We start from the raw sequence: 14,183 nt of genomic DNA, 5'->3' as shown, positions 1-14,183 counted from the left end.
TTAAAGCAATATACTTGAAAAGTGAGCAGTATGTTCCTGCACAGTACTCATGGCTTAAAGCAGTTACATCCCAACGTGGTTTCATTTTAAATACAGCATTAATATAAGCTTTTGTTTTGTTGTACTGAGTTGACAATCAGCATTAAGTCTATTTGGGAACTGGGCTGAAGCAAGCTGGAATATCTCAGGAGCTGTTGTTAAACAGTGAGTTAAACAGTCTCATCTGAGCTAAGCAGTGACGGGTATCTGGGAAGGCTGAGGGGCGTGTGAGGGGTCTTACCGATGTGTGTAAATACCTGATGGGGGAAGTAAGAAGTCAGAGCCAGACTCTTCTTTGTGGTGCCCACTGAGAGTGCAAGGAGAAAGGGGCACAAACTGAAATACAGGAAATTCAGTTTAAACATAAGGAAAAACCTTTTCCTTGTGAAGGTGATCAAACACTGGAGCAGGTTACTCAGAGATGTTTGGAGTCTCCGTCCCTGGGGATGTATGAGACACGATCAGACAGGGTCCTGGGCAGCTGGCTCAGCCGCCCCAGCTTGAGCAGGGCTTGGAGTAGACGATCTGCAGGGCTCCCAGCCCACCTCAGCCCCTGTGGGTGCTGGGCATGTGAGTCCTCCCTGTCCCAGTGACAGGGGCGTAAATGGGTGCTCCCTTCCCTGTATGCCATGTCTTTCCTGGCCTGCTCTGGAGTGGGTTCCTCTCTCCAGTGGCTTCCTGGGGGCGGGGGGGGGTCCTGATCCTGACTCTCTAGTGTAGACTTTAATCTGTTAAAACTCATCTCCCTTTAGCTAAACTAACACATTTTGAGCTCCTGCCCTGCGGGGCTGGTTGATATGAGTCACTGCCAGTGAAAGCCACAGGGCTTTGGAGCTAATGAATCTTAGCGTTGCTCGTTATCAAGCAGCATTTCTCCTGTGGCTGCTCTGCTGTTGCTGAGCCTTGCCTTGGGGTGTCATTTGAAATGTCTGCTGCAGGTTGGTGAATTTCCTCTTTCCCTTCTCCCCAAGGACAGGTTACCTGCTCTTTGCATCTGTGCCTGCTGCTCCCAGGCAGACAGCAGGACCTAGCCGAGCTTTTGCTTCTCTCTGCCCTAGTTTTCCAGGGTGGATTCTTGGTTTGTTTCCCCAGTGATTTATTTGATTGTGTGCTCCAGTACAAGCCTACATATTTTCTGTCTTCATATCTGTCTGTCCTCACCTGCAGATTGTTTTTCTGCTGGGCTCTTTCATGGATGGGAGAAGGTGTGAAACAGGGGAGAGGCCTCAGGAGAGGGGAGGTGGGCACCCTGGAGCACTGGCAGTGGGCCTTCCCCTCTCAGCCCAGCTAAGCTGTTGTTAATTGGAGTTGATCCTCCCTTTGGGACAGCCATGAGAGACATAATTGTCCAATGCTCGTTGTGTATGAGAGGGGTCTCTCCATCGTTGGCCTTGGGCTTCCAGGGTCTTCTCACCCATGTGTGCTTGACCACAGGAAGCCAAAGATGCCTTGGAAGCCAAGGAGCGCTACATGGAGGAGATGGCAGACACTGCTGACGCCATTGAAATGGCAACTCTGGACAAGGAGATGGCAGAAGAGCGAGCAGAGTCCCTGCAGCAGGAGGTGGACTCCCTGAAAGAGAAGGTGGAATATCTCACGATGGACCTGGAGATCTTGAAGCATGAGATTGAAGAGAAAGGTGGGAAGGGGTCAGCTTTTGGGTGGTCTCAGCCTGGGTCCCACTGCACAAGGTAGCTCCCCACCAGGGAGGAGAACGCTTGACTGCCTTGGAGCAGTGGTGGCTCCTCACTGCTGGTTGTGGTGGGGCTGAGGCTTTGCCTCTGTGATTTTCCCCAGCAGCCGCTGGTGCTTTCTGCTGTGTCCCCAGCCCTGCTTGGCAGGCAGAGGTACAACCATCACACCTGGGCAGGTCAGCAGCAGGCAGCAGCTCAGCTTCATCTTCACTGGAGTCCCAGCCTCACTGAGAAGGCAGAGATGGTGCTGCTGTGCTTTTGAGTCTGGGGACAAGTGGTCCTGTCCTGGGCTTAGAGGAGCTCAGGCTTAGTTTTAATGCTTGTCATTTTCCTGGGGACAGTGGATCCCACCACAAAAAGTGTTTGACTGGGACAGACTTTATGTGGGAGGTAACAACTGCTTTTGTTCCTTACTGATCCAACCTCCCAGTTTCACGCTGAGCACAGCTTCAAAACCAGCGCATTACCCTTGTTTTGATTCCCCTGTGGTGTCTTAGTTCTTGGTATTCAAGGTGAGCTTTAAAATTATACACAGCAGGAAACAAGCCAGCCTTTAAACACTTGTAGTATTGGCATTCACTGGAAAACAAAATCAAACCCATAGAAGCAGCAGATGATCAGGGAGGCTGAGGGATGTGACAGAAAGGTAGACAAGTCAAGGAACTGGGAAAAACGCAGGGAGGACAAGAGTAGTCTGCAGGGAGATGTGGAAATTTCTGACATGAGCAATGTCTTTGATTTGAGTTTGTTTTCACTGAATTGTGAGGGCCGGGAGGGTTGAGAGCTGAGAGCACTCACAGTATCCAGTGTCATGCCACTGCCATAGCCCAGCGGCTGCTCGGGTACAGTCTGTAGGTTGGTACAGTGATTCTTCATCTGCACTAGCTGGCTTTGGTGGCATCGGGGGAATCTCTCAGCCTATGAACACCAGTGTTATGCACCAGGCTTCAGTTTTGCTCAGTTGCAGGAGAGGGACTGATGCGTTTCCCCTTGGTGTGATGTAGCTGTCCTCTTACTAGTGTTTGTAATGTCGCTTAGCGTTAAGAGAACTGGATCTGTTTAGCAGCTGCTACTTCTACACAAGCAAAATAATGCTTCCTTTCTACTGCAGGCTCGGATGGAGCAGCATCCAGTTACCAAGTCAAACAGTTGGAAGAGCAAAATGCGAGACTCAAGGAAGCTCTTGTAAGGTAGGAGACCACTTGTGCTCCCCAAAGGCTGGGGTGCTGCCAGTGAGTTCCTTCTTATGGCATCTCACGCTCTCTTAGCCTAATAGGAGTTTGTGTCAGAGCACTGATCCAAATACTTCCCCTGAGCAGCCGATGTAACACCTGCTAGCTGGTCTTGGGTTGTTTCTGAGCTCTGGTGCTCCTTTAAGCATGCAACAGAGAAGGGGGAATCTCTTGTCACTGGAGACTATTGTAGATCGGGAGAAAATGAGCCGCTTCAGAAAGCTTCTGTATTTCATTCCTCTGTGCATGCAGTGCTCTGCTTCTCCAGCACAGCTGCAGGTTTATTCAAGCAGCCTGTACAGGACAGTTCTCCAGACCCCTCCTGCGCAGGTCCTGCTTCAGGTTTCTTGAGCCTGGGACCTGGTTGTTGCCTTTCCCTGGCCAAGCCCATCTGCCAGGGCTTAGGACTTCGGGGCTTTTTTTTCTGGAAGCCACATGTTCAGGTGGGGTCCCTCTGGTAACCACACCACTGCTTTCTGTCTCACCTCACTCCTCCCGTGTGGCTGTGGTTCAGTGTGTGCAGCGTGCTGTGTTGCCTTTGGTGCAGAGAACAGCCTGTGCTTAAAGACAATTATTCCTGTAGGCCAGGAAGAGGTAGAGGAGGTGGTAGCATCCCCTCCTGATGGGAAACACAAGAAACTGCTTTGCAAGGACTTCCAAACCAGTGTGTGTTTGGGGTGGGAGACATAAAGAAGGTCCAAGTGAGAGCAGCTCCCATCACCTGCACTCCCTGGGCAGAGCCACTTTGGGGCTGTTAGCAGAGCTGTTCGCACAGGCGCCTCAATGTACACATAAGCAAAGCTCTGTTCTCAGTGCATGATGAAGCACCTTTCCTTCTCTGTGCTTTGTCTTCTTTCTGCTGCTGACCTTCCCTTTTACACTGTGAAAGGCTGTGAATGTGACTTATTTTTCTTTGCTCACTGGGTTCTTCCTTTCTGTGCTTTAGCCTGTTCCATTTACAGCTATTCTTTCCTGCCTGTCTCTGTTGTCTATTTTTCTACATTCTCCTCTTCTGTTCTCTCCATCCCCTATTGCTCTCATTGTTTCAAAGGAAGGTGCCATCTCAGGCACTGATTCACCCCCATCCCTTGCTATTAATGAGCTGTTCTCTGGGGACGCTGTTCATGTCCCCCCCAGGGAGGGGCTGCGAGAGGCTCCAAAGGAGCTCTGCTCGCACTGCTGATAGGCAGCCAGCGCCAGCACAGGCAGGGGGTCTTGACTCTGCTGGTGCCAACCAAGAGCAATGTCTGGGAAGGGAATGGCTTCTCTTGCTCTGGTACCTGGGTCTCTGCTGGGCTTGTGATGGGTCTGGTTGCTCTGTCAAAGGATGCGGGACTTGTCTGCATCAGAGAAGCAGGAACACGTGAAGCTTCAAAAGCAAATGGAGAAGAAAAACACAGAGCTGGAGTCCCTGCGTCAGCAGAGAGAGAAGCTTCAGGAGGAGGTTAAGCAGGCAGAGAAAATGGTTGATGAGCTAAAGGAGCAGGTGAGTCTGTTGGGGGAAGGATAGGCGGGGAGGGGAAGTTTGCGGCCATTTGGGGCATTGAGCAACTCCTGTCAGGCAAGCTTGGGTCACCTCCTGGCACAGAACGCTTTCTGTCAGTCACTCTTGGAGAGCCATGCTCGGTAATACATCTGCAGGGACTAATACTTCTGCGTCCCTGTGTAAAAGCAAACCCTGTTCCAGCAGCGGAACTGTGCTGGACTCTGCTTGGCCATAGGGTGGCTCTTGAACACAGGACATGGATGATGTGTCCTGCTTTCCAGGGCTAGTCTGTGTTTGCTGTTCGCTCAGCGCTGATCCATCACATCTTCCTGCCTGGGTGATCTTCATGAGGCTTGTTCCTGGCCAGGCTGAGATGTTGGTGCAGGTGTGGAGCAGCCCTTAGAAAGGTTCTTCATTCACTGCAGAATAGCCTGTGCAATTCCTCTAAACTGCAGTTCTGGAGGGAAGCTGGCCTCATGCTCTCTGAGCATTAGCCTGAGTTAGGTAGAAGGTGGGCTGCTAGCAGAGGTGATGCTTCTTAAATGCAAAGACTGAAATGCCCATTCCTCCATTAATACTGTAAGTGTATAACTGCTTGCCTAGGTCGGGGGGGACAGGGAGCTTGGAAAGCATTGTCACAAGTCTGCCTGGAAAGCATTGTCACAAGTCTGCCAAGGCTCAGCCTGAAGGTCAGCATCATTTACACTGACCTGGAACCATTCAAACTTGTGCCCTGATGCTGCAGCTAAAGAGCCAGTGACATCTCTAAGAACCAAAGCCAAGCCTCTCTTCTCATGTGCTTTTCCTTCTGGGGCTGCTGGCTGTTCTAGTTTGAATTGTTTGCTCTCCTGAGGGATGCTGTTCTCTGTTATCAGGAGGGAGCTTAAGCACTGTCTGGCAAACTGTCACCTCAGGATGGGGAGACAGATTTATCAGCCATGTCCCACAGCTCAGCAGAGTGATCCCCCAGTGGTATAAAAGGATTTTTGAGCTGCTTGCTGCAGCGTGTTGAGCTCCAGGTTGGAGGATGATGTGGTGTGTGCTTGCAGGTGGATGCTGCTTTGGGTGCTGAAGAGATGGTGGAGACTCTGACGGAGAGAAACTTAGACCTGGAGGAGAAGGTCCGGGAGCTGCGCGAGACTGTCGGGGACCTGGTAAGACGGACTCCTCTGGAGTAAGGGCTGGTACTGGAGGGCTTGCGCCCCTTGCTTCGTGCCTGGTGTGTGGCTGGGCTGATGCAAGGGCTGGTCCAGCCGACACCTTGGCAGTGAGGCTGCCTGAGGCACTGTGAACTGCCTGGCAGCAGTGCCAGAAGGGACTGGGAAACCTCTCTGCAGGCATTACGCTCGGTGCTGCTTCCCAACAGTGCACGCTTCTGCTCTGCAGAGTATGCTCCTTACATCCTGGGGTGCCCCTCTGCCCTGCTCCAAAGATGCCCAACTGCTGTTGCTTGCTAGGCTGTGGTGTAACCGCATCCCGTGCTGCCTCCTCCTTGCCAGGAAGCCATGAATGAGATGAATGACGAGCTGCAGGAAAATGCCCGGGAGACAGAGCTGGAGTTACGGGAGCAGCTGGATATGGCGTCGGCGCGGGTCCGCGAGGCGGAGAAGCGTGTGGAGGCTGCGCAGGAGACCGTGGCCGACTACCAGCAGACCATCAAAAAATACAGAAAGCTGACTGCACGCCTTCAGGTGTGGCCCTTTGGTGCCCCTGGCACGGCAGTGGGGCAGTTCCCGCTGGAGCCGTGCTCCTCTGGGAGCCCACCTCGGTGACGAGGAGACTGAGCATATGTAGGCAAGAGCATTACCAGAGGAGGTGGTCCCTGGGGGCAGGAATGGCACACTGCCTCCTGGTCTTGTGGGAGATGGGCATGGCAGAACACAGATGGCTAATGCTGGAGAGCAGGTTCCTAACTGAGCTTTCCTGGGGACCTCCAGCAGTACCAGATTACATGTGCTTGTTGTGACCTCTGACAGCCCTGCCTGTCCTTCTGCCTGTGTCCAGATGGGGCTCGCTGGCAGAGCCCCTGCTGAAGTCAGTACTGTAAAATACTTCTGAACACATGGCTGCTTCAGCTTTTTACTGTGCTGTGCTGCTTGTGCTCCAGGCTTGGGAAACAAGTCCTGGACGAGACAGAATAGCGTGGGGTCCAGCACTGGGCTTGGTTCTCCTGGGCTTTGCTGGCAGTGAAAGGAGATGGGTAATGAGTCTGTGTGGATTCCTTGGCTTCAATACATTGTGTGGTCAGCCGAGCATTTGGAAAGCACTTATATTCCTCTTCCTTACTTTCATCCATCATTGTGTGTGTTGCACAATGAGCCCCCGGTGATCCCCCCCTGCCCTCCCCAAGGAAGGGGGCATTGGGAGGTGAGGTGTGTATGTACTGCAGAGGGTGTGGGATTACAGATCTCCTCTGTGCTGCTTGTCTCTATGTGTAATTGCAGCTTCTTTCTGTGCTCAGGACATGAACCGAGAACTCATGAGTCAGCAAGAAGCGTCTGCTGAGAAGCAGCAGCAGCCTCCTCCCGAGATGTTTGACTTCAAGATTAAATTTGCAGAGACGAAAGCCCATGCTAAGGTAGGGCCAGCAGGAGAGCTGTGCACCAGGCGTGTGAACTGAACAGGGTACATTCCTTCCCGTGTGCGAGGCTCCTGAAGCAGTGGCACTGAGGCACGGCACCAGCATGTGGGTGCCAGGCTCGGAGTGGGTATTCCCCATGCAGTAGGGCTGGCCTGGGGGCACAGGTCTTGGTGTTGGCCTGTGGTGCTTGTGCCAGCCATGGAAACAGGCTGAGGCAACTGTCAGGATGTTTCTCTCTCCTAAGAGAAATGTCAAAGTTCAAATACTGCTGTGCAAAAAGGGATGTTTTCTGTGAAAGAGCGTGCTCAGAGCTGACAATGTAAGCATTGTTTTTATCACACTGTGAATGCTGGCAGGAAAGAAAGAATGCTTGTGAGCACAGATACATGGTGTACCCTGTACCCGGTGTTAGGGCAGAGCTCCAGACCAGTCCCTGGGCACCTCCACAGAGCTCCCGTTGGTCATAATGAGAAATGTTTCCTGTGACAGCCAGGGAGTGAGGTGTTAGCTGTGTCCTGGCAGGAAAGAGTCTCCGACTTTGTAAAATACTGAACGGGCTGGGACCCAGTGGACTGGGGAGGGGACTGAGCAGGCTGCCTTGACCCTGTGTCTCCTGCAGGCCATCGAGATGGAGCTGCGGCAGATGGAGGTGCAGCAGGCCAACCGGCACGTCTCCCTCCTCACATCCTTCATGCCCGACAGCTTCCTGCGCCACGGAGGGGACCATGACTGCATCCTGGTGCTACTGCTCATCCCTCGGCTCATCTGCAAGGTGGGATGGGTGCCTCGGCTAACTCCCATGGAGTTAGGCCTCGTGAAGAGCTTGTGCTAATTCTTCCTTTGAAGCTTTGAGCTGGGGCTGTTTCCTGCGCTGGGCTGATGGGGCTTGGAGTGTCTTCTTCAAACCCACTGTGCCACTGGGGCTAACCAGGAGTCAGTGGCTGTGCCGCGACTGTGCGGGAAATATATCTTTCCTTTCTGTCCCAACTGAAGTTGGGATTTTGAATGTTTACTTGGAGAACTTTTGAAATTGTGAGGGAGGAGGAGGAGGAGGAAGCGGGAGTCCCTGCCCGCAGGTGGTGGTAGGTCGGCGGTTGGAGCACCCAGCTGTGGTACTGGTGGGTCGAGCCTGCCAGTTCGGGCAGGGCAGGCCTGTGAGCCTCGGTGTCTTGCAGCACTGGCCAGGGGATTGGTGGTCTGCTGTCCTTCTTTATTGCCCTTCTCTTCTGCAGAAATCTTTCCCAGGAAAGCTTGCTTTTTGGGAGTGTGCAGGGGGTGTTTGGCTGGTCTGTGGCTAAGTGCAACAGATCAGAGCAAGCATAGGAAGACTCTGAAGGTTTGCCCTCTTCCCCAACAGGCTGAACTGATCAGCAAACAGGCTCAGGAGAAGTTTGATCTGAACGAAAACTGTGCAGAGCGCACCGGCCTCAGGGGCGCACCGGGAGAGCAGCTGAGCTTTGCTGCTGGGCTGGTCTATTCCCTGAGCCTGCTTCAGGCTACGCTGCACAAATATGAACAGTGAGTACCCATCCCTTCTCCTCACCCTCGATCCCCACCCACTGCACCATCTGGAAGCATGGAGGAGCTCTGCAGCATCGCAGCAAGGCCTGGTCCCCACTGGAGTTAAAGATATCTTGGCAGCTAGGCTGGAAGAAAGCTGAGGGATCCTGTTTATTGCCTTGTGATGGGAGTATTTACTTCTCTTGTAACTCCTTCCTTGTTTTCCTCTCAAGAATTGACATGTGAAGGGATCCAATCCTCTAGCATGTGTTGCTCGTTATTCAGCTGTGACCGTGTCTTGAGGCCAGAAGTAGCCTTGCTGCACCGATTTTTTTTCCATCTATCCTGCCAGGAGATGCATTGCAGTCTCTTGCTGAGCTTGATTGCGTTTGGGATTGGCTCTGGGCTTCAGTCCCCAAGAGCAGGCTCTCTCTTGCAGCCCAGTGCCCTCTTCCATGAGGGCCCAGGGCTTACTCCTGTGGGGAAGGTTTCACTGAGCGTCAGCCTGAACGCTTGATCAGTGTGATCCCATTTCTGGGCAGTGCCCTGACAGCACCGAGTCAGGGCTTTCCTCAGAGACTGGGAAATGCTCTCAGGCACCAAAATGGCTGTGGCCAGGGAAGGTACTCACCTTGAGGTGTGCTCAGCTTTGTTCCCAGCAAAGTGGCTCAGTTTGAAACAGGGCCCTGAGACATCCCTTTGCTTCTGCACTAGCATGGCTGATGAACTCGTTAGATCGCCCGGTGTATTGCTGGTGTGTCATGGTTTAACCCCAGCCAGCAACTAAGCACCGTGCTCACTCACTCCCTCCCACCCGGTGGGATGGGGGAGAGAATCAGAAAAAAAAAAAGTAAAACTTGTGGGTTGAGATAAGAACAGTTTAATTGAACAGAAAAGGAGAAACTAATAATGATAAAACACTAATAAAATGACAATAGTAATAATAAAAGGATTGGAATATACAAGTGATGCACAATGCAATTGCTCACCACCCGCCGACCAATGCCCAGTTAGTTCCTGAGCGGTGATTCCCCCCCCCAAATCCCCCCAGTTTATAAACTGAGCATGATGTCACATGGTGTGGAATACCCATTTGGCCATTTTGGGTCAGCTGCCCTGGCTGTGTCTCCTCCCAACTTCTTGTGGCCCTCCAGCCTTCTTGCTGGCTGCGCATTAAAAGCTGAAAAACCCTTGACTTTAGACTAAACATTACTTAGCAATAACTGAAAACATCAGTGTTATCAACATTCTTCTCATACCTAACCCAAAAACGTAGCACTATACCAGCTACTGGGAAGACAATTAACTCTATCCTAGCCAAAACCAGGACATGGTGCTAGGTGGCAAGTCTTCTCCTGCCTCCAGCACTGAGTTCTGGCCTAGAGAACTGAGTGTTTTTTCTGTTCAGTGGCTTCCTGTAGCACCCAGGCAGCCTATCTCATACCCTGGTTTTCTGCAGATGTTTTGACTTTTGTTAACCGCTCTCTAGCTACAGTGCTCCTGAGGGTCCGGCTGGCAGTCCTGGGGGGTTCCAGTGGTCTGAGATTGGCACCCAGCAGCAAAGCCCTGTATTGATGCTGTCTGGAGCATGCGCCTGTCCCAGCCAAGCCGACTGTGCCTGCGTTCCCTTACCAGGGCCCTGAACAAATGCAGCGTGGAGGTGTATAAGAAGGTGGGGATGCTATACCCGGAGATGAGTGTCCACGAGCGCTCGCTGGACTTCCTGATCGAGCTGCTGCACAAGGACCAGCTGGATGAGACGGTCAATGTGGAGCCGCTGACCAAAGCCATCAAGTACTACCAGGTGGGTCTGCGGAGCCGAGAGCGACAGGCTCTTGGCCAAGCTTGGGGCATTTCTGACCTGCAGGGTGGGGAACTGGTGCAACCTCACCAGCGTGTGCCACGGCTGGAAATTATGTCCTTGGATACATCGTTCATATGGCACATTGACAAGCTGTGAATGAGCTCACTGGTAGCACTTGCCTTTGGATGTTTTTCACCCCTGGAGCATGCAGGACATGAGCCTGTGATTGTGTCACTTGGGGGCTGTGTTCTCTGTCCCTGGGAGAATGCAGACAGAAAGGATGTGGTTCTCCTGTCCTGGATTTCTGTACCTCTGTGCTGCAGGCCAGGGTTGCTGACCCTTTGAGTTAAGGGCCACCAGCTCTTTCGGAGGGCAGAGTGTTCAGAGGGAATCTGGTGGGTGTCACTGCAAGAGTTTTCACTTCCAATTAAAAATTAGGCCAAACCCTCAATGTTTGGGATTTTTGTCATGCATTTTCCCACTTGGTTTGTTTGCTTGCGTGTGTGGAAACATTTGAGGGGTGCTGATCTCTTGCTGATCTCTCTCCTCACCTAGCATCTGTACAGCATCCACCTGGCTGACCAGGCTGAAGACTGCACGATGCAGTTGGCTGACCACATCAAGGTGAAGTGGGGAAAAATAACTTGACTCTTTCCTTGTTGTGTGTTTTCTGCCTTTGCCCTTTCTGCTCTCCTCTGAGATCACTTTGTGAGTTGAAGTGCCTCTTCTACCCCTCTCCCCATTGCTGTCACTTTTCCCCAGCTCCTGCTGCCAGTGGTGGCACAGAGGTGATGAGGGCTCCCAGGTCACAGAAGGGGGAAGAAGACATGGGGCAATTTGCCCTGCGGATGTCTGGGTAGAAAGAGAAGAGCAGCAAGGAGAGTGTGGAGAACCTAGTGTCTAAGCGGGAGTGTTGTACTGCCCTGAGCTTCTAAGGGAAGTACTGGTGTCCTGTGCCCCACAGAGTAAAACAAAAGTTGATTGAATGCCTCAGCCTGTTTTCCTGCTCCTGTAAATCCTGGAGTCGTGGCAGGGTGGTGTACAGAGGGTCCGCCCTGAAATGCCCAAGACCAAAGCCCCAGTTTGCCCTAGAGCAGCTCTCTTGCCTGGTCTCTGCTTTGCCCCAAGCTGATGGTACCTGTGTTTGTGCTCTGCAGTTCACCCAGAGTGCCTTGGACTGCATGGGGGTGGAGGTGTGCCGGCTGCGATCCTTCCTCCAGGTAGGACATGCTTGGGGTGGCTCTGCGGGGTTGTGCTGGGTTCCTCTCACCTGTGTCAGTTTTTCTGAAGTCCTTTCTCTACACCCTAGGCTGGGCAGGAGGCATCCGACCTTGCTATCCTCCTCAAGGACTTGGAGACCTCGTGCAGTGATATTCGCCAGTTCTGCAAGAAGATCAGGCGCCGCATGCCTGGGACGGATGCTCCGGGTATCCCTGCAGCACTGGGCTTTGGGCAGCAGGTGAGCTGGCTGGCAGAGCAGGACACCCTAGCACTGCCCCGCATGGGGCCATCTTAGCCACATACTGGGAGCTGTGGGCTGTACTGGGCTACCATCAAACGCTGTTAGATCATTGCTGTCCTTGGTGGCTCCAGGGAGGGAGTGTGCTGGTGTGCCCTGCTTAAGGTGAGCAGCAGCCCACTGCACAGATGGAGGAAAATAGTGCGAGCTGAGATGGGAGGTAGTGTCTCTGGGCTTCGTGTTTCTAGTCGGGACAGAGACATGGACTTTTTCACCTAATCTTCTCCAGCTGTGAGTTTCTTTCTATCTTTCCTGGTGTTTCCCATCTTCCTAGTGATGCTTCAGAAGCAAGTTAAAATCTCAATAGCTGTCAGACTAGGGCAAGGCAAGTGTTGTGCAGCCAGGAGCCATTGTGCCTGGGAAGCGAGCTGGAAAGCAACCTCTTTGTCTCTGCCTTTCCCAACCATCCTGTTTCCGCCCAACTTCCAGGTGTCGGACACGCTCCTGGACTGCCGCAAGCACCTGACGTGGGTGGTGGCCGTGCTGCAGGAGGTGGCCGCTGCTGGGGCACAGATGATTGCTCCTCTGGCGGAGAATGAGGGGCTGCTGGCAGTGAAGCTGGAGGATCTGGCCTTCAAAGCGAGCGAGCAGGTAGGAAACTCCCTTCCCGTCTGCCCCTCATTCCCTGCTGCAGCAGGGTAAAGCCAGGAACTGTCTCACTCCAGTGCTACAGACCTGCCCGTGAGCAGCTCCAGATGGGAGAGCCTTGTGGAGGCTGGGAACAAACTCCTGGGAGTATGGCCAGGGAACACCAAAATGTGGAGGGCTTTGTGGTCCCCTGGTCTGTGCTGTCCTTTCCCGCAGCTGGCTTTGCTCTGCAGCCGCACCAAAGGGACTGTGGGCGCTCAAGACCTTTGGCACATTGTGGGGAGTCGGGAGGGGGCTGTAATGGTGACTGTGAGCCCAGCCCAGGGGCACCTGCCACTTTCTTCCCGTCCTTTGCAGATCTACGGCACCCAGGGCATCAACCCCTACGAGTGTCTGCGTCAGTCTTGCAGCATCCTCATCGCGACCATGAACAAGATGGCCACGGCTATGCAAGAGGGAGAATACGATGCGGATAGACCACAGACCAAGGTGGGCTTTGGCTGTGGCAGGGGCCTCGGGCAGAGCCAGAGCATCTGAGCTGCTCCATAATCTCCCATAGTCCTGCTGCTGCTTTCCCTGGCTGGAGGGTCTTCTGGGTGCGATGGGGGGGCAGAGAGCTGAGGAGGTGCAGCAGTTGCCTGCAACATTCGGGGAGACTGGGAATGGTCCCCCTCTTGCCCTGTGGCCCCATCTGCAATTACTGGAATTCTTCGTAAAATACCGATTTTGTATCATGTTCCTCTGGTCTCCGTTACAGCCTACCCCACCTGCTGACCTACGGGCAGCAGCTATTCGGGCAGAGATCACCGATGCTGAGGGGCTGGGGCTTAAGCTGGAGGACAGGGAGACGGTCATCAAAGAACTGAAAAAGTCCCTCAAGATCAAGGTAAGCTGTTCTTCAGTCAATCTATGCCTTCCTGGCTGGTCAGTGAAGAGGTGTTTGCTGCTGTAGTGGTCACATTTGTGCTCCAGGTGACTTGTTGCCTGTGGAGCTGACAGTCCCGAGTCCCAACTAGATCTCCTCCTGGAAATATTCTTCCAGTTGTCAGGGAGGTGCTGTCTGGCTGGTGACTCCCCCTGTGAAAGACTGTCCTGGCCTTTGCCCCATGATATTCTGGGATGACAAGTGTTGGTGATGGGTGCGTGTGCCAAGCATAGGTGCAAAGTGGATAGGCATTGTGATTTCTGGGCAGGCTCCCACCAAGCACTGCAAGGAACTTTTCCTAGGGCCCACCATTCCCAGGGCCCTGGAGCGCTCTGATTTCTTTCCTGCCACTCCAGGGCGAGGAGCTCAGCGAAGCAAATGTGCGGCTCAGCCTCCTGGAGAAGAAGCTGGACAGTGCATCCAAGGATGCAGATGACCGTGTGGAAAAGATACAGACGAAGCTGGATGAGACCCAGACGCTGCTCAAAAAGAAAGAGAAGTAAGCTGCTGTTGGAGGGTCTATTGATGAGGGGTGGACAGCTGGTGGTCCTTTGGTCTGGCTGGCAGGGTTTGTGGCTTAGTGGAGGGGGATGTTGGTGAAGGATCCGCAGGGGAGCCAGCACTTTTTAATGGTGCACAGCAGAGCACAGGCTGGCAGAGGGTCCTGGGAAAGGTCCAGTTCAAATGCTTTTGTGGGAAGGGCCGTTGCCCTGGCATGTTCTTACTACCATTTCTGTGCTCCAAGCGTCTCTTGCCACAAGTCCGTTGGCAGAGCGAGCCCTTGGACAAGCAGGGAGGTGCAAGCTTGCAGGGTG

The 14,183-nt window shown here is 53.2% G+C and overlaps 1 protein-coding gene across 16 annotated transcripts in view; it reads left to right on the top strand.

Annotated features, from left to right (window-relative positions):
* The window catches only part of DCTN1 (dynactin subunit 1), an 85,403-nt gene that overhangs the window by 64,881 nt on the left and 6,339 nt on the right, over positions 1–14,183 (top strand). For all 16 annotated transcript variants that reach the window (XM_069797838.1, XM_069797846.1, XM_069797830.1 and 13 more), the window contains 16 exons: positions 1,474–1,678; positions 2,845–2,923; positions 4,292–4,451; positions 5,501–5,605; positions 5,951–6,142; positions 6,913–7,029; positions 7,652–7,804; positions 8,390–8,550; positions 10,168–10,336; positions 10,892–10,960; positions 11,494–11,556; positions 11,646–11,795; positions 12,285–12,446; positions 12,801–12,932; positions 13,201–13,329; positions 13,725–13,867. In XM_069797838.1, coding sequence (XP_069653939.1) covers positions 1,474–1,678; positions 2,845–2,923; positions 4,292–4,451; positions 5,501–5,605; positions 5,951–6,142; positions 6,913–7,029; positions 7,652–7,804; positions 8,390–8,550; positions 10,168–10,336; positions 10,892–10,960; positions 11,494–11,556; positions 11,646–11,795; positions 12,285–12,446; positions 12,801–12,932; positions 13,201–13,329; positions 13,725–13,867 — 2,189 coding nt within the window. The remainder of the gene's footprint in view (positions 1–1,473; positions 1,679–2,844; positions 2,924–4,291; positions 4,452–5,500; positions 5,606–5,950; positions 6,143–6,912; positions 7,030–7,651; positions 7,805–8,389; positions 8,551–10,167; positions 10,337–10,891; positions 10,961–11,493; positions 11,557–11,645; positions 11,796–12,284; positions 12,447–12,800; positions 12,933–13,200; positions 13,330–13,724; positions 13,868–14,183) is intronic.

Source organism: Haliaeetus albicilla, chromosome 1 (genome assembly GCF_947461875.1).
Source record: "Haliaeetus albicilla chromosome 1, bHalAlb1.1, whole genome shotgun sequence".
In the NCBI taxonomy this organism is placed as follows: domain Eukaryota; kingdom Metazoa; phylum Chordata; class Aves; order Accipitriformes; family Accipitridae; genus Haliaeetus; species Haliaeetus albicilla.
This window is presented reverse-complemented; position numbering and strand designations above follow the sequence as displayed.